This window comes from Sander vitreus, chromosome 4, assembly GCF_031162955.1.
Source record: "Sander vitreus isolate 19-12246 chromosome 4, sanVit1, whole genome shotgun sequence".
Classification (NCBI taxonomy): domain Eukaryota; kingdom Metazoa; phylum Chordata; class Actinopteri; order Perciformes; family Percidae; genus Sander; species Sander vitreus.
Genome location: NC_135858.1, coordinates 1,034,296 through 1,054,941, shown reverse-complemented (window position 1 = coordinate 1,054,941; position 20,646 = coordinate 1,034,296). Strand labels below are relative to the sequence as shown.

The 20,646-nt window shown below is 45.0% G+C and overlaps 1 protein-coding gene across 1 annotated transcript in view; it reads left to right on the top strand.

Annotated features, from left to right (window-relative positions):
• The first annotated feature begins 1,639 nt into the window (after positions 1–1,639).
• The window catches only part of elk4 (ETS transcription factor ELK4), a 23,559-nt gene continuing 4,552 nt past the window's right edge, over positions 1,640–20,646 (top strand). The window contains exons 1-5 of the mRNA XM_078247647.1: positions 1,640–1,846; positions 8,613–8,827; positions 12,141–12,863; positions 15,558–15,797; positions 17,176–17,292. Coding sequence (XP_078103773.1) covers positions 8,621–8,827; positions 12,141–12,863; positions 15,558–15,797; positions 17,176–17,292 — 1,287 coding nt within the window. The 5' untranslated portion in view covers positions 1,640–1,846; positions 8,613–8,620. The remainder of the gene's footprint in view (positions 1,847–8,612; positions 8,828–12,140; positions 12,864–15,557; positions 15,798–17,175; positions 17,293–20,646) is intronic.

Sequence of the window (20,646 nt, the reverse complement as noted above, 5' to 3'; positions counted from 1 at the left end):
TCAACCCGAGGCAAAAGTTCTATTTTTGAAGTGCATTTGTAAATATGCCTTGTTTATTTCTATACCTGTATTCTGAATGAATGAATAAAAAAATGAAAAAACTCTACTGCAGCTATCCCTCTCCTGTCCACCAGATGGGGAGGTTGTTCTGACAACAGCAGCTCCCCCCTGGACAACTGAAGCCTGCTGAATATGAATGAGATGGATATGGATGAGTGAGTCCGTGAGTTATTAAGGTACAACCAATCCCATGAAAAGGGGATTGACCTGTGTGTGTGATGTAGCCCTGTGATAGTCGCTTAGACTGAAAATAATATGTAGAGTGAGGAATGAAGACATGCAGTCAGGGAATAGTATAGCCTACTGCATATAGACATAGACTGCTGCCCTCACACACCTCTTTGATTTCATTATTTTCATAGTTTAATCATCAACAGGTGCCAACTGTATTGATTGATCTAGTATCTCCCGCACCAAAGGTATGTGTCATATCCATCCATCACCACCCATAAAATATTTAGGAATTGGTAAAATGTTCTAAAAAGTTAATCTCTAATAGTTTGAACGTGTACTCAGTCTTAACGTTTTATTTAGGCCTACCGAGGCGCGCTAAACTCGTTGTTTTGATTTGTTCAGTTGTAACAACACAAGCCTACCCTCGAGAAATAGTAAGTCGTGTAAGTTAGCAACATCCCACTGACGTTTTTATTTGTAATAAATGTGTAAATATATGGTAACAACAAAATAATAAACATCACAACCGGAGGGGGGGGAGAAAAAAAGAGGAAGTGATCTCAGCGTGATTTTTATGCTACATTCGGGTACACTCAGAAGCATCGGAATTTTGGCTGACATGCACAAACAAATGGACAACAAACAAACAGATGATTTTTCTCACAGTGGGTGCTGAGAGAACATGCAAGCCGTATTAACAGGAAGTGTTGTCTTCCTGTCGACCAATAACTTGCTGTCCTTCAGGGTCAAAACATTTTTTGAACGTTGAATGAATGAATGAATGAATGAATGTTTTTGAACCATTTTTTGATGCTTCTGACGCTTTTTTAAAAGTTTTTGTCGCTTTTTCCGACACTTTTTTAAATTCATGGTCAATAAAGCTAAATTATATGACATTATAACCCAATTTTTGTTAGCTAAAAAAAGCAGAAATTATGAATTATTTGGACTAATAGTAAAAAAAATCTTGTATGGGTTCCATACAACGTACATCCACACATCCATTGTTATATTTGGGGCAGTTTGGTTGAAAGAAACCCATATTTCTGTTATCAAAATCTTTGAAAATAGAGGACAACACAAGGGTTAAAACAGTGAATGTTACGTTTATATCATGACATTTAATCTGTGAGAATATTAATTAAAATGTTCTATTATCTATGGTTGTCACAGTTTTAAGCGATTGTGATAATAATACTAATAATAACGCTAAAATGTCTCACTAAAGCGCATTTTCGCATTGTAACTCAAAGAAAGTATTTACTGCATACATTCTACATAAAAACAACAAGTAGTACCGGGTACCCATACACTAGTACCACACAAAAACCCTTTTTTGTACCTGTTTCATACAGTCTATGGCCGCGACAGATCTCGGGTTTTACGGTTTACGAGGAATAGTGAATGCAACATATTTCCTGTTCAAAGGATAGCTACACCGTCAGTTCAAGCCAAATGCAGATTAATGTATTTTCTGTTCAGGTATTTCCTAGACACTCTGTTTGAAACCTGTTTCCTGAGCTATGGCACAATAGAAAGCTTTCCAACAATGTTTTGGGAATATTTCGACGTGGCTCGACGACCCGGACATTCAGCGGACTGTACGAGCGAGGTAACGATAATGTTAGCAGACAAGCTAAATGTGAAGCTAGCTAGCTAACGGCTAGCTAACTTACAGTTGACGTTACAGCAAACTAACGTAATATGCATGGATTTGTTTGTCTCCGCTATCGTTTACACGCATGCTAAACTCGACAGTAGCATTTCAGCTCCACGCTGCGACTTTAGACGGTCGGAAAACATGTGGGAGTCTGTGTTGACGTTATTCATCAACAAGTGGTCTTTTATTTTGCACTGTGTGGGTGCCCAGGCAACCCAGTCCGAGTGTGCATAATGTTTTATGACTGATTCGACCTAGCTGTCGTTATCTCCGTGTTCCGTAGGTAATGTCAGGCGTTACATAACCTACATTGGTAATCTTTTCCCCTGGCAGCAGTTTTGACGCTGTCCTATTTATCCTATTTCACTGGTTTTAACATGACAGTTTGGAACAGATTGTGTGTGTGTGTGTGTGTGTGTGTGTGTGTGTGTGTGTGTGTGTGTGTGTCCAACCCAGCAGGTCTGGGTGAGTCAGGGCAGATTTACTCGTCCCCATAAGAAGCTTACACACACGCATACACACACACACACACACACACGCACACACACACACACACACACACACACCCTCACACCCCCCACACGCATACACAGACACACACACATACACACACGCATACCCCCACACAAACAGACACACACCCCACACACAGACACACACGCATACACACACACGCATACCCCCACACACACTCCACATGCATACACAGACACACACGCATACACACACACACACGCATAGCCCCCCCACACACACACACACTCCACACGCATACACAGACACACACGCATACACACACGCATACCCCCACACACAGACACACACCCCACACACAGACACACGCATACACACCCACGCACACACACACACACACACACAAACATACACATACACACACCCCACACACACACACACACACACAGACCACCGGTCACATTCAGCCTGTAACATGGAGTGGACAAAATAGCAAAAATATCATATCACATGAAAACCCAGCAACACATGCCAGTCATTTTTAGGATTAATGTCACATAGCAACGTGTGTCAACTAGTGACATCACTTTTTGTGGGGCTCTCCTATTCAGTATGAGAAACCCTCCATTATTTAGGATTAGGGTAGCACAATATATCGTGTTTTTTTTTTTTTTTTAGGGCTTCATTTTATAATCAATGTTCAATTATACAACAACCTTATTGCACAGTAAATATTTTCCTCATCGTGCAGCCCTAGTTGGGATGCGTTTTGCAGGAATATTGTACACAAAACCTGCAAGGGGAGATTAAAAAATGAAGACGTTAAGCACCAGAAAAATAGAAATCCTCCCCTTGCTGATTCCCTCCATGACATCTGTGAGAGTCACTGCATAAACTTGTGTGTCCAACTCCGTTTCCACACGCATCGCATGTGAACGGATTATTCGAGAATGTGCTCTAAGCCGGATCTTATAGACTTTGAGAATCACCACGACGAATGGAGTTGCTGGGCTTTTTGATCTCAAGTGTGTACAATGACTGGACCGGGACAAAGACTCGTCAGCAGGGTCTGAAGTTAATGTTTTTGGCCATGCTTTTTATCAGCCAATATATATTGTTTTTGCCTCCATCCATCCATCTTCATCCGCTTATCCGGGGTCGGGTCGCGGAGGTAGCAGCTCCAGCAGGGGACCCCAAACTTCCCTTTCCCCGAGCCACATTAACCAGCTCCGACTGGGGGATCCCGAGGCGTTCCCAGGCCAGGTTGGAGATATAATCCCTCCACCTAGTCCTGGGTCTTCCCCTAGGCCTCCTCCCAGCTGGACGTCCCTCCACCTAGTCCTGGGTCTTCCCCGAGGTCTCCTCCCAGCTGGACGTCCCTCCACCTAGTCCTGGGTCTTCCCCGAGGCCTCCTCCCAGCTGGACGTGCCTGGAACACCTCCCTAGGGAGGCGCACAGGCATAAAGGTGAAATACACCAAATGCACGAGCATCATTCTTGAACTTGTTGACCTACCTTTTACGGCCTCTTCACCCCAGTGTTATGCCGCCACAATTTTTGAGCTCAAATCCAAGGAAAGTGGCGCACTTGGTTGTAATGTGAAAGAACACTGTGGCAGAAAACAACTGTGATATTGACGCTACAACTTCTTTGCTGCTTGATTAAAAAGGTAAACTTTCACCGTTCTCCTTTTCCATGATTGTTACCGGCCGACCCTTCCCTTTTTAAGGAGGTGGGCAGGTGACAGGTGGTCATGTGACGTAACATTAGTCCGATTGGGGGGGGGGTTGTTATGGGAAGTGAGGCTCTCCCGTGTGTAGAAAAGTACCGTAAGCGGAAGCTGCTGCTGACACAGTGATGCACATGCTTCTCCATGTAGTGAAGCTACAGTAGTCAGTGTTTTATGTTCGCTGCAAAGACAAACTAAATCACCTGATTAATGCAGCGTAATCACGACATATCCCGGCCATTTTTCACCGCAGAAAGCTGCTACCAGCCAGGCTAAAGCTAACATAGTTAGCCTCAAGAAACAAGACGTCTGTCCCAACTAACGTTACGGTTCGGAGCTGCGACGCTGGAAACGTAACACTAATCTACAACAGCAGTGTCTGATATAATGTCATTTACACTGATTAAAGTGCTCTTGGATACACAGTTAGTTGAAGAGTGTGACACATCATCACATACCCTTCACCATACCCCCACATCATCACATACCCTTCACCATACCTAGAGATTAACATGGTTGTATTTCAGTTAGTCTAATAGCTGGTTTGATTTGCATTGAGAGATGATCTTATGGCAAGTACCCCATGCCAATCTCTAGGTATGGTGAAGGGTATGTGATGATTGGGGGGTATGGTGAAGGGTATGTGATGATGTGGGGGGGTATGGTGAAGGGTATGTGATGATGTGGGGGTATGGTGAAGGGGATGTGATGATGTGGGGGTATGGTGAAGGGTATGTGATGATGGGGGGTATGGTGAAGGGTATATGAAGATGTGGGGGGTATGGTGAAGGGGTATGTGATGATGTGGGGGTATGGTGAAGGGTATGTGATGATGTGGGGGGTATGGTGAAGGGTATGTGATGATGTGGGGGTATGGGTGAAGGGTATGTGATGATGTGGGGGGTATGGTGAAGGGGATGTGGTGATGTGGGGGTATGTGATGATGGGGGGTATGGTGAAGGGTATGTGATGATGGGGGGTATGGTGAAGGGTATGTGATGATGGGGGGTATGGTGAAGGGTATGTGATGATGGGGGGGTATGGTGAAGGGTATGTGATGATGGGGGGGGTATGGTGAAGGGGATGTGATGATGTGGGGGTATGGTGAAGGGGATGTGATGGTGTTATATTACATAGGGGGGGTACTGACTTATGCCCACTGTATTTTGTGTCCTTAAAGGTTGGATTTTTCCTATTTTTAGCCAACTTTAGCGTGGGTTCATAAACTTATGCAAGCCACTGTAATTCACTTGTTTATTATCAGTCAGGGCTCAAAATACTTTTTTCTGCTTCATGGACTTGTGCATGTAACTTGTAAAATGACATGCACACAATTAGTTTTAGCTGCCTTCATGGGAAGTAGGTTTCCTCCTCTTTCATCTCTCAAACAACTGCACACTGTCAGGATGCAAGGAGGGGCCCTACTCTCAATTAGACACTTCATAGTTATGTAGTGTTTCTAGAATATCCACCCGCACTATATACATTTATACCTGCTCTGTCCCCATGTTTGGGTTCACACTCATTGTTTACATACACAGTAATATTTCACTATTATTCTGAATATGACAATATTCTGAATTTGATTCAGGTCATGTAAACAGCATATTCCGGTTGGATATTCTGAATAATACCTTTTTCCGAATATAACCTTTTCCAATTAAGACGTGGGATATTCCAGCAGGGCTCGACTATTAACTTTTTCAGGCACTTGTCCATTGGACGAGTACATTTACGTTTCACTTGTCCATGCTCCAAAGTCACTTGTCCGGGTAAAGATTTATCATTTTATAAATGATAGTTTGATGATAGTTAGTGTTTTGCCAATGCAGAATCTGAACAAACCGCTGAAAGCTGGTTTGAAAGAGGCTGATTTACCAAGGGAGCCTTTAAAAAGCTTAGCTACTTTACAGTTAAATATTAGCTGATGTTTAACTACGTACATGTAACCGATACAAATGCTGCTACTGCTTGCTAGGTACACAGCTGCCGACCCTAGCTAGCTAACGTCACTTACTGTGGCTGTGGCTCAGTGGTAGAGCGGTCTCCTGCCAATCGCCTGGTGGTTCGATCCCTGGCCCTGCAGTCCCATTTCGAAGTGTCCTTGGGCAAGACACTGAAGACACTGAACCCCAAGTTGCGCCATCGGAGCGTAAATGTGTGTGTGTTTATCTGATGAGCAGGTGGCACCTTGTACGGCAGCCTCAGCCACAGCGTGTGAATGCGTGTGACTGGTGAATGGTTCCTGTACTGTGTTACAGCGCTCTGAGTAGTCGTTAAGACTAGAAAAGTGCTATATAAGAACAGTCTATTTACATTTACTTGTCAGCCAAGTCGGGCTGCCGCCGGCAGACGCCGCAGAACATTACTCCTTCTTCATAATGCACCCAGTCACATTCATCTCTCCAGCTGTTCACATTTTCTTTCCCTTTTTAACTCGTATGGTGCTGATGTTGTAAGGTAAAGGTTGTAAGGCCAATCACAGCAGAGAGTCGGACGCTGGTTCGACGGATTGTGGGGAACATCTTTATTTGTTTCAAATCGGTAAAATAGATGTAATGAGTGGGACATAACGTTAAAGTAACATGGCATTTTATTTTGTTTGAGTTTTAACTTGTCCAGCGGGGCAAGTACAGTTCTCTTCCACTTGTCCTACAAAAACATCCACTTGTCCCGGACAAGCGGACAAGTCTTAAAGCAGCTACACACCGAGCTGATAATCTGAAAGTCTGGCGAGGTCGGTGACTTGAGTCTGGTCGGTGTGTTCGTGCCGTCGTCAGTCGGAGGAGTCGTCGGCCTTCATTTTGGCCGACCTGACGTGCTCAGTCAGAGACAGGGCAGTCGGGACTCACCTGGAAAAGGCGAGCGCCGATGAGCGTGACTAGTCTCTCAAAATATGACAAATGTTTAAATAACACTAACGCAGATTAATCCATTCCATGTTGACGTTTGCATACAGACGAAAATCTGGTGCCACTGATATGTCTGCTCTTCTCTCTGCTGCTCTGAAACAGACGTTACAGGAAACCCAAACACCGCTGCACGTGACGCTAGTTAACACTATACTCGACAGCAGCTAACGTTAGCCTACCGCTAGCTAGTTAACACTATACTCGACGGCAGCTAACGTTAGCCTACCGCTGGCTAGTTAACACTATACTCGACGGCAGCTAACGTTAGCCTACCGCTAGCTAGTTAACACTATACTCGACAGCAGCTAACGTTAGCCTACCGCTAGCCAGTTAACACTATACTCGACAGCAACTAACGTTAGCCTACCGCTAGCTAGTTAACACTATACTCGACATCAGCTAACGTTAGCCTACCGCTGGCCAGTTAACACTATACTCGACAGCAGCTAACGTTAGCCTACCGCTAGCTAGTTAACACTATACTCGACAGCAGCTAACGTTAGCCTACCGCTAGCTAGTTAACACTATACTCAACAGCAGCTAACGTTAGCCTACTGCTAGCTAGTAGCTGGATTAAACAGGGTTAAATGCTGACAGCTAACGCTAAACGGTGTAAAGTGTGACTGTGTTTTACTGTAGAGGATTCAACACCGGGATGTAACAATCTGCAGCTGCCGGCAGAGAAACAACACAGACGGTGCGTTCAATGAAACTGGTAAACTACAGCCTCGTGGTGCATTTGAAGTTATTGTTAAATGTCCTTTTCCCATCTGATGGTTGTTTTTGTCGTTCAACAGCAATTTACTAGTGAAATAAGTTATTATTTTTATACATCATTATTAAATCATTTAATGTTGACCATATGGCCTTAGCAATAAACAAGCCGTTCTTTAATGTCACCAACTGTTGGTTAGTACCTTTTTTTTCGAATGACAGCCCTACTTTTAAACTGACCTTTGTTGATCTGAAATGAAGACAGATTCAGCAGCTGCACGGCCTGTTTCTCTCTCCAAATGTTTTCAGAAACACGTTTCGGTGAACTGTTTTAGTCCAATATGAGATCGTGTTCTGATCAGTCACACTGGGACAGGGATTCTCTGGGCATGTATACAGCGCATTTGGAAAATGCGTCTCAATCAGGGTTTTTACCGCAGAACGCCCAGTTTACGACCTCTGGCCTGTTTACGGCGTACGGTCAGCTCTGTGTGTTGCTATGGTTGCTGTACACAAACCAACCGGCCAACAGTTTGAAAGACTACAGACCCGATAAGAAGGAGAAATGCAGCTACTTGGTATTTGGATAAGTAATAATTGCACCTTTTCAAGAAGCTGGTTGAAGGAATGAAAGAGGACGCTGTGTTTACACAGTCCAACAAGTCCTCCACCGCTGGGAATATTAGAGGAATATTCACTTTCAATCAATACCTTTTCCCATTTTGAACCAATGGGATCAGATTTTGAGCTCGTAAAGTTAAAATATACCGCTCTCTGAATATGCAATTTACTAAACGGACCTACAGTCGTGTTCCCAAGGGTTATAATTAATACGTTTATAGAACTCAGGCTGATGACGTTCTCCTTTCTAACTTCTGTTGTTTTTCAGTGAGAGACATGGACAACTCTGTCACCCTGTGGCAGTTCCTTCTCCAGCTCCTATTGGATTCCAGTAACGGGCAGCTGATCTGCTGGACCAATGAGGAAGGGGAGTTTAAACTACTGCAGGCAGAGGAGGTGGCCCGGCTGTGGGGAGCCCGCAAGAACAAGCCCAATATGAACTATGACAAACTCAGCAGGGCTCTCCGATACTACTACGACAAGGTAAACGCATCAAATCTCCTGTAGGATATCTATGACTAATGTTGGACCAGAAATGTTCTCAGCTTCTTCCTACTTAGGCTGTAGAGATGTCAGGTGGGAGAGATGAGGAAGGCTGTAGAGACGTCAGGTGGGAGAGATGAGGAAGGCTGTAGAGACGTCAGGTGGGAGAGATGAGGAAGACTGTAGAGATGTCAGGTGGGAGAGATGAGGAAGACTGTAGAGATGTCAGGTGGGAGAGATGAGGAAGGCTGTAGAGACGTCAGGTGGGAGAGATGAGGAAGGCTGTAGAGACGTCAGGTGGGAGAGATGAGGAAGACTAGAGATGTCAGGTGGGAGAGATGAGGAAGGCTGTAGAGACGTCAGGGGGGAGAGATGAGGAAGACTGTAGAGATGTCAGGTGGGAGAGATGAGGAAGGCTGTAGAGACGTCAGGTGGGAGAGATGAGGAAGGCTGTAGAGACGTCAGGTGGGAGAGATGAGGAAGACTGTAGAGACGTCAGGTGGGAGAGATGAGGAAGGCTGTAGAGATGTCAGGTGGGAGAGATGAGGAAGGCTGTAGAGACGTCAGGTGGGAGAGATGAGGAAGGCTGTAGAGATGTCAGGTGGGAGAGATGAGGAAGGCTAGAGATGTCAGGTGGGAGAGATGAGGAAGGCTGTAGAGATGTCAGGTGGGAGAGATGAGGAAGGCTGTAGAGACGTCAGGTGGGAGAGATGAGGAAGACTGTAGAGATGTCAGGTGGCAAACAATAGATAGAACTGCCACTGTGTGCATGTATTGTGCAACATGCATTCAATATGCTAATTGTAGCTATATATCATATGCTGAAGTATATTTCTGGAGTGTTAAAGATTAAAAGACAAAATAACAAGAACCGAAAACCGTGATACGAACCAAACTGTGGATTTTGTGAACCGTGCTACTACATAGCGAGCGATGCCGTGTTTCTCTGTTAAAATAACAATGAAATGCTGCGGTATTGACTTCAGACCAGGTTTTTGTTGGTCAATGGTGCCATCACTTCCCGCTGCCTCAAGATAGCAATACTCCCAGAATGCACCTGAACACACCTCCCTGTAAGACCAGCACACCCAGAATGCACCTGAACACACCTCCCTGTAAGACCAGCACACCCAGAATGCACCTGAACACACCTCCCTGTAAGACCAGCACACCCAGAATGCACCTGAACACACCTCCCTGTAAGACCAGCACGCCCAGAATGCACCTGAACACACCTTGCTGTAAGACCAGCACGCCCAGAATGCACCTGAACACACCTCCCTGTAAGACCAGCACGCCCAGAATGCACCTGAACACACCTCCCTGTAAGACCAGCACGCCCAGAATGCACCTGAACACACCTCCCTGTAAGACCAGCACGCCCATTGGTGCACAGATGGGTGCAGGTGCATTTTCTATTTATACGACGCAGGCGCTGAACGGGTCTTAAACTAGCAAAGACACTTGCGTGGGGCTTTGTGCTGTGCTGCGCCGGGTGCAAGATAGGACCCTAAATGTGAGCTACAGTAAATTGGTCTGATTTCCAGGTTCTTTGAGGTGAACTTCAAGCAAAATACTGATTCAATGATGAATGTGTAAATGTATATGTCAATGGCACAGGTGAAATAAGGAGTGTGTGCTTAATCACCCTATATGTGATCCATATGATTTTTGTTTAGCGTCAATGAAAATGCTCCTGCTCTCCTTTTTGAGCTATTTATTTGAAGATCTGTTTTTACTATTGCCACTAAATGAATGAACTTATGTAACATAACATATGTACAGCTGTGAGGGTGCTTTGAGGCTTGAGCACCCTCATAGTTGTGCCCCACTCCCGGTTTCCAAAAAATAAAAAATGTAAGTTTCAACAGATGGTGTGTAATGCTCATATGAATGACATCCGATTTTTATCGTTCATAATTTCAGCCTACGTGATTCCTAAGTCCCATAACCGCACACGGTGTTGTTTCTCCTTCAGACAGCTGCACCCAAGAGTACACCAACAACTAGCAAAACATGAGTTAATTGCGTCTCAGAATGGTTAAAGTCCACTGCTCAGTGACATGCGGAAGAGAGGGAGAGTGCTGTCTGTCTCCCACCCTGCTTGTGGGTTGGAAGAAGTACTGCCTAATCCCTGTGGGCGTCTGGGCAGGGCTGGTGTGGTATGTCTGGCTGCTAGTTTAGTACAGACAGGAAGGACAGATCTGTCCCACGTACAAGGCTTTTTTGTGGTCTCACTCTGCTATTTTTTTTACCCCTAGTGCCTCTTAAGCTGCTGACACACCAACCAGACGGCCGACCCTCTGCAGTAAAGCCAGTCGGACTGATCAGTCTCCCCGAGTTGGTCCAAAAAGTTCCTCAGAACACACAGAGGAGACGAGACGTAATACGTCTCCATAACAGCAGGAGGTGCTAATCTATATTGTCGCCCAAAAATGAAAACCGGCAGCTGATTGGACGAACGCGTCACGTGGGTCTGGCTGCTCCCTGACCATCATGGCGTCTCGTTCAGAATACGATCTCATATTGTCCTAAAATAGTTCACCGAAACGTGTTTCTGAAAACATTTGAAGAGAGAAACAGGCCGTGCAGCTGCTGAATCTGTCTTCATTTCAGATCAACAAAGGTCAGTTTAACAGATGTTCATCAGATGTTGAGAGGCGTTCGTCACACTCATCCCGCTCCCCGTTTCCTGGTTAGCTCTCCACCAATCAGATGGGTCATTTGAGTCCGACTGCTGGCAGTGCCCGCCCCGCCGATTATACATGTCAAATCGGGCAAAATGAAGGCGGACGGCCCCTCGGACGGACGACGGCATTGAACACACCGACCAGACTCGAGTCACTGACCTCGCCAGACTGTCAGACGGCCGATTATCAGCTCGGTGTGTCTGGACCTTTTATAGAGCGAGGCAGACTGCGTGAGGGAGAGACTTGTTTATGCTCTCACTGGATGCTTTCTGCCCAGATGATAATGTTGCGTAGGGCTGCTCGGGGCTGGTCAATATTGATGTCACGATTATTTAACACGGTGACTTGTTGTCTTCTGGTAAGATCTGTGTAACAAATCAACAGTGAAAACGCCTTAAACTGGGAAATTTCCCTTAATACTTTTCAGAACACAAGACAAAAAAGAAAAAAGAAAAAATTGTCTTTTTTCTCGATTACTCTCTTTTTGTGATCATTAGGAGCCAAAATCGTAATCACGGCCAAAGCTTGATTAATTGCACAGCCCTAATGTTGTACATTTTTACTTTTTTGTATACAGTACACTAACATATCTTGTTCTGCAATTGCTTTTCTGTGTCTTACAGAACATCATAAAGAAGGTGAATGGTCAGAAGTTCGTCTATCGCTTTGTGTCCTATCCTGACATCCTGAAAGGAGATGTTGCTACCCGAACAGAGGGCAGGGATGTGGGTGCTGGGTGCACCCCTCACCTATTAAATAGGGGAGACAGCACCCAGGAGGGCGAGTCTGCTGACCGCAGTATCACTGCAGCTCTGGGCTCCAGCACCAAGCAGTCAAACCGTAACGACTACATCCACTCTGGCCTGTACACCTCCTTTACCCTCAACTCGCTTCAAAATGGACGCCAGCTCTTCAAGTCCATCAAAATAGAGAACCCAGCAGAGAAGTTGGCTGACAAGAGAGGTCTCACTGCCACAGCACAGAGCCAGGAGCAGTTGCCTCAGCCACAGCAGCCAACTGCTTTGCCGTCCGTCATCAAGTTTGGAAACACCCCTCCAAAGCCAGCGCCATCTGCTCAGGTTGCCATGGAGCCGACCCTGATGTCCAACCACTTGTCCGAAGACATCAGCACACAGTCCTCCCTGCCGTCCCAGTCCGTCTACTCGTTTGAACACACCCGCCCATCAGAACCAACGTTCAGCCTACCAGACCTGACCTCGGCCACCCCGAGCCGAATGCCCGACTCGTCCCAGGAGCTGGTGATCGACAGCGACATCGAGTCCGGATCTTCTCAGCCCGCTGATGCTCAAGCACCAGATCCCGCAGACGATCAGGCACAGGAGAAGGCTAGTATACATACAAACACATCTCACACAAGGCTAGTTAAATCATTTTAGAGGTAATAGGAAAGTTACATTTTAAAGGCCCTGAAAACACATGTTCTCAATCAGCTTCTTACTTTAAAGCTCTCATATTATGCTCATTTCCAGGTTCATAATTGTATTTTGAGGTTGTATCAGAATAGGTTTACATGGTCTAATTTTCAGAAAACACCATATTTCTGCTGTATTGCACATTGCTGCAGCTCCTCTTTTCACCCTGTGTTCAGGTCTCTGTTTTAGCTACAGAGTGAGACCTCTCACTGCTGGAACAGTGTCGACAGCAGACAGCAGAGCCGATGTGTGTGCGTTAGCTACTTCACACAGCACACGATACAGATTATACATTATTTACCGCCGCTGGCGCAGATGAACTAACGCTACACTCGTTACTGTAAGTAGCCTACAATAAACCCTCCATGATTAAAAAGTCAATACTTATCAATACCCACCTACCTGTTCTACAGGCATAAACATGTAGAAACCCAAATTTCAGTCTGTGCTGTCTGCGCTGTCCACTCTTGTCCACCGCGCTGTGCAAACACAGCTCTACTCTGCAAACACAGCTCTACTCTGCTCTACTCTGCAAACAGCTCTACTCTGCAAACACAGCTCTACTCTGCTCTACTCTGCAAACACAGCTCTACTCTGCAAACACAGCTCTACTCTGCAAACACAGCTCTACTCTGCTCTACTCTGCAAACACAGCTCTACTCTGCAAACACAGCTCTACTCTGCAAACAGCTCTACTCTGCAAACACAGCTCTACTCTGCTCTACTCTGCAAACACAGCTCTACTCTGCAAACACAGCTCTACTCTGCAAACACAGCTCTACTCTGCAAACACAGCTCTACTCTGCAAACACAGCTCTACTCTGCAAACACAGCTCTACTCTGCTCTACTCTGCAAACACAGCTCTACTCTGCAAACACAGCTCTACTCTGCTCTACTCTGCAAACAGCTCTACTCTGCTAACGCAGCTCTACTCTGCTAACGCAGCTCTACTCTGCTCTACTCTGCAAACACAGCTCTACTCTGCAAACACAGCTCTACTCTGCAAACACAGCTCTACTCTGCAAACACAGCTCTACTCTGCTAACGCAGCTCTACTCTGCTAACGCAGCTCTACTCTGCAAACACAGCTCTACTCTGCTCTACCTTGCAAACACAGCTCTACTCTGCAAACACAGCTCTACTCTGCAAACACAGCTCTACTCTGCTCTACTCTGCAAACACAGCTCTACTCTGCTCTACTCTGCAAACACAGCTCTACTCTGCTAACGCAGCTCTACTCTGCAAACACAGCTCTACTCTGCAAATAGCTCTACTCTGCTAACGCAGCTCTACTCTGCTAACGCAGCTCTACTCTGCAAACACAGCTCTACTCTGCAAACACAGCTCTACTCTGCTCTACCTTGCAAACGCAGCTCTACTCTGCAAACGCAGCTCTACTCTGCAAACACAGCTCTACTCTGCAAATAGCAACTTTTTACAAACAAGCTAAAATCAAAGATGTCATTTGTAGTCGTAACTGTTTATCTTAGTTTGCAACAAATCTTGAATTTTGGACAAACTTGTAAACTATCTGCTGTCTAAACAAACATCCTCTCTGTGGATATATAAGACCAAAACAGATACATTAGGCTACTTAATATGCACGTGAATGGTGCCTCACCATGTTGTACTAAGTGACAACTGTACATGTAGTAACAGGTAGGCTGTGTTATGAAAAAATAGAGTATCCATCGCTACTGTAAAGGAAAAAAATAAATAATTCCTACCTATCCCTTGCTGCCGCTGGGAAAAAACAAAAATAAAAAATAAAATAAATTCCCTACCAAACCATTTTTTTATTTATTTTGTAGATTATGGTGCACTAGTGTGTGTTGTAGCAGTGTTTTGCCATTGAGAACGAGCTAGCATGCCAGCGCTAGCATGCTAACGGTTAGCCCCCTAGCCCCCTCGTCTCAGCTAGTGACGTAGAAAGCCGTGCAGATGTTGACCAGCTCACCCAGAGACTGAAGACAGGACACATTCAGAAACCGTATCTCACTCAGAACAGCATGGAGGGTTTATTTCAAAGTGTGTATGCGTGTGGAAGCACCAGAGACACAAAATATCTCCCCAAATCCCAGAAAGTGTTTTTTTTTCATAATATGGGCACTTCAAAAAGGTTTTTTTGTGTAGGAGTTTGTGTTAGATAAAAATTTTTACTGCAAATATCGGTTATCAGCCTCCATGATTACTAAAAATTGGTATCAACTAACCCTGACAGAATCATTGGTTGATCCCTAGCTTTTAGATGATTTTCTGTGAGAACAATGCTATGAGAGCGGTGAAAGTAAACCACAACACAATAGTTGTGGGGATTAAAAAAATAAAACCAGTTGGTTGCTTCGCTTCAATTCTGTTGTAACAACTGTGTTGATATATGTTATATCGGACTGTGACACTGCCAGTCTGCCATTATTATGTATGCAAAATGTTCCAGATTAAAGCAACATCTATTCTGATACCGTGGCGGCAGAAATGTTGCCATGGCGGGCCGCCACTACAAAATCAACATTTTGTCAACATCAACATCAACACTGGTGTAAAGTAAACATGGATGAATGTCATGAAACGCATGTAGAAATAGTTATCTGTCTCTTGTCCACCAGGTGGATAGTGGCATGGGTTTGTCTGGAGATGAGACCAGTTTTGTGGACGCTGAAACCAGTTCATCCTCACTGAGCAGCAGCAACACAGTCAGCACTCTGTGCTCAGGAAAGACACGCAAGCCACCGAAAATCCTGCAGATCAGCCCGCCCACTCTGCTGGTCACCACCTCTGACTTCTCCCCCATGAACCTCTGCAGCCCCTCTCTACCTACTGCCTCTCTCACACCAGCAATGCTACAGGTGAGAGCCTTTGGTAGTGAAGTACATTTTATTGAAAACATCTATCTATATATTGCAGGAACATCTGTCTGTCTGTCTGTCTGTGTGTCTCTGTCTTTGTCTGGCTGTGTGTGTGTGTCTCTGTCTGTCTGTCTGTCTGATGTGCATATCTCTCGAACCAGTAGTCCGATGGATTTCAAACTAGACAGGTGTTTTGCTACGGGTACGAGTAAGCGCGGTGCCAAGTTTGACGTTGCGTACGGAAAAGATATGGTTAAATATATATCGGTAAAAGAAGCACACATTGGCTTTTGCCGCTCTAGCTCCTGGCCACTCCCCCTCTCACACTGCACACTGACTGAGCACTCAAAACACACCAAACTGGGTCGGGCTCTGCACTAGTTTATACAAATGTCAAGTAAATGAAAAGACATTTGGGTAAATGTAACTCTATTTCTCTGTAAATGATTTGCTCCAATCAGAGTCCCTTGAAACTGATCTCTTTGACAGTGTGCCGTAGGTCAAGTCATGCCCCATAAGCTGCTGGATTTATAATTCATTGTATTTCAGGCTCTGTATTAGCCTTCCATCAAGACGTTTCCAAGTAGGCATGTTGTTAATTATAATTCAGACATTCAGACGAGTCATTTACAGATGATAGTAGGGGTGCATGATTCACAAAATGTCACGATTCAATATGGATTTTTAGGCTCAAAAACGATTCACAGTATGTAAATGTAGTTACTTTTCTCATGTGATTGTTGTATTGAGAAGTTGTACAAAGCTTAGTTCTGGCTGTTGTTGTGAGACTGCAGTTTAGATAATTTCTCTAACTTTTATAGACATATCAAACAATATGAATAGAAAATAAGCTGTATATTTTGTGAGAGTTACCAGGTGTATGCCTTGCAATTATTTGTCTTAACTAGACAGAACCCAGAATTGACATAGCACAGAGAACCTCCAGCATTTAATGGTACTTATCAACAGGTGGCAGCAAGACCAAGACCAATCAGTGATGCCTGGCATTACAGATTGGTCTTGTTTGTCTAGTGTTTAATTGTTCCCAGTGATGCTGTTTGCAGACCACATGACTGCGTGTGCTACTGTGTAGGTTTACTGGTTCAGACAATGATGTTTTTATTCTGTCCCTCCCCAGAAGGTCAGGTTTAATAATGACATCCAGTATCAGACTGCCAGTTCCTCTTTCTGGTTTGTCAGTGAGTGACTTTAAGGACCTGACACACCAACCCGACGGCCGACCGTCGGCAGAAAAGCCAGTCGGACTGATCAGTCGTCTCCCAGAGGTCCAAAAAGTGCCATGCAGTGCCAATATCTGCCATGCTGTTGGGCTCCAATGCACGAACACTGAGTGTGTCTTGTTTGTCTTCCTCCTCAGACTCCTCTGTTGCTGACTCCTAGTCCTCTGCTGTCCAACATCCACTTCTGGAGCACGCTCAGTCCGGTTGCTCCCCTCAGCCCAGCCACACGACGCCAGGGAGCCCACCTGTTCCAAGTTAGTACATCACCCCGATTTTCCGCCGGGCGCGTCTGTGCTGCGTTCTGGCTGTGCCGCAGTTTTCTTCCGGCCTCCGCCACGCGCCATACCACACCGGGAGCGTCTCAGAAGCAGAGCGTCTTGCTGCCGACTCAGTTTTATTGTTTTATTTATTCATTGACTTACTTACACATCACTTTGTAATGCCTACTTAACCTGTACTTTATGTAGCCTATTGTATTCTGTATTCTTGTACCAGTGTTTCCTTTAGGATTGTTTTTAGCAGTGGGGGCAGGTCCCCCCCCCCCCCCATGAAAGGGAACTGACGCTTCGCTGCAACACAAACTAATATATGTATTCACCTCTATTCACACACACGAGGCATATTCTCTGTTGTGATTGAACTGTATTTTTTGAGTTACTATATAGGCCAACTTTGATCTTGACATATAGGCTATTATATGTTAATGCAGTGTAACTACTCCAGCATGTAAATAATGCACCTAAAATACAAACGTGGGCGAGGGCGTTCAGCAATCGCTATCCAATCAACAGCCACGTGCAAGTTAGCTCGCAGGTGAAGAATACAAACAACAAAAATCACCAGTTAACTTCATTTACATTTGCAAAACCTATAGACTGATACAGGACCTATAGACTGATACAGACTGATACAGGACCTATAGACTGATACAGACTGATACAGGACCTATAGACTGATACAGGACCTATAGACTGATACAGGACCTATAGACTGATACATGACCTACAGACTGATACAGGACCTATAGACTGATACAGACTGATACAGGACCTATAGACTGATACAGGACCTATAGACTGATACAGACTGATACAGGACCTATAGACTGATACAGACTGATACAGGACCTATAGACTGATACAGACTGATACATGACCTATAGACTGATACAGGACCTATAGACTGATACAGACTGATACAGGACCTATAGACTGATACAGGACCTATAGACTGATACAGGACCTATAGACTGATACAGACTGATACAGAACCTATAGACTGATACAGGACCTATAGACTGATACAGGACCTACAGACTGATACAGGACCTATAGACTGATACAGACTGATACAGGACCTATAGACTGATACAGGACCTATAGACTGATACATGACCTACAGACTGATACAGGACCTATAGACTGATACAGGACCTATAGACTGATACAGACTGATACATGACCTATAGACTGATACAGGACCTATAGACTGATACATGACCTACAGACTGATACAGGACCTATAGACTGATACAGACTGATACAGGACCTATAGACTGATACAGACTGATACAGGACCTGTAGACTGATACAGGACATATAGACTGATACAGGACCTATAGACTGATACATGACCTATAGACTGATACATGACCTATAGACTGATACAGACTGATACAGGACCTATAGACTGATACAGACTGATACAGGACCTATAGACTGATACAGGACCTATAGACTGATACATGACCTACAGACTGATACAGGACCTATAGACTGATACAGACTGATACAGGACCTATAGACTGATACAGGACCTATAGACTGATACAGGACCTATAGACTGATACATGACCTATAGACTGATACATGACCTATAGACTGATACAGGACCTATAGACTGATACAGACTGATACAGGACCTGTAGACTGATACAGGACATATAGACTGATACAGGACCTATAGACTGATACAGGACCTATAGACTGATACATGACCTATAGACTGATACAGGACCTATAGACTGATACAGGACCTATAGACTGATACAGACTGATACAGGACCTGTAGACTGATACAGGACATATAGACTGATACAGGACCTATAGACTGATACAGGACCTATAGACTGATACAGGACCTATAGATTGATACAGACTGATACAGGACCTACAGACTGATACAGGACCTGTAGACTGATAGAGGACCTGTAGACTGATAGAGGACCAGGCTCAAATGAACTGACAACATAAGTTATACGACTGACAGTTCTCAAGGACGCACACACACGATCTCAGCTGGCCAGTAATCCTCGTGTGTCCGCGCTATTCTCTGACATGCACTCTGACAATGCAGCCCTATTTCTGATACCGTCATGGTGCCGCCACGGTCAAATCAGCATAGAGGAAACACTGTGTACTGTATTGAATGTGAAACTGTATGTTGTCTTGCACGCTTATGCTTTTCTTGGCCAGGTCGCCATTGCAAATGAGAACTTGTTCTCAACGGCCTCTCAACGCTCAAATACTTTACAGAACAATCACATGTTTATTAAGCTAGTATCTACCTTCCACTCCAAGCACTCCTGTAATTAAACTCCATGCCTTCTCTTGTCTGGCATTGGCCTGTATGTGCATTGTCTATTAGGGCTGGGGCGGTGTGGAGTTTTTCTTACCGCAGTTGAAAAGCAAGAAATTCCCACAGTGCGTGGGGGGACAGAGCGTTATACCGCAACCCCCTTTACGAGAGTAGCGTAAGTTAGAGCGAGAATGGCAGGGGGCCTTAAGGGAGTGACGTCCGCAAGGAGAGCGAGCAGTAACGGAGAGTAGAGTGCCGCTGTGAGGAAAAGAGAGAGGAAAAAGAGATCGCAAAGTTGATGTAAAGGGGGTTAAAAGTGAACAAGAAAACACCAAGCTAGAGCTTCTCAAGACACGGTGGCTTCATCTGTTGTCAATACCGGTAAAGGGAATGACGTCACCCCCGAAAAACATCGGCTTAAACCTTACAACATATGTTGCAGCCCGTCTAGCAGCTGAGTAGACAAAGAGCAGAGAGGGCGACTTGTTAGTTCGCTAACTTGTTGCTCTCTCTACCGATATAAGCCGCTCTGTTTTAGGCTACGAAACGTGCACGCAGGCTGAAATTCAACCGTGCCGTTTCATCGAGATGAAGCTATAAACAGAAGGAAACTCCGCCAGCTGCTAGGCTAATGGTGAACACTGCAGCTGGAACGTTAATGTGTCTACCTCAGCTGAGAACACGGTAGGAAAGGCAAAGACATTTCTCCGATACAAGACATTACACAGGTACTCTCGCGAATCGGCCTAATAGTCAACACGAATGGAATGATATTATGTCCTGGAACACTGTGCTCTCCAACTCGAGAGGTCTGATTTGCTCCATCTTTTGATGATTGTTTAGAAAACCGTCCCAGCCATACTATTATGTTTTTCCACCTCCAAGATGAATCTCTCGTCATCCGTGGTGTTGTGGAGGAGACCTAAACGATATTGGGGGTCTTTTGGTAAATTGACTGGATGCTCTCGCTGTTTCACTTCCTGCCCGGCTGTTTGAACGGCCCGCAGCTCGCGTGAAAATAGACCTGGCGC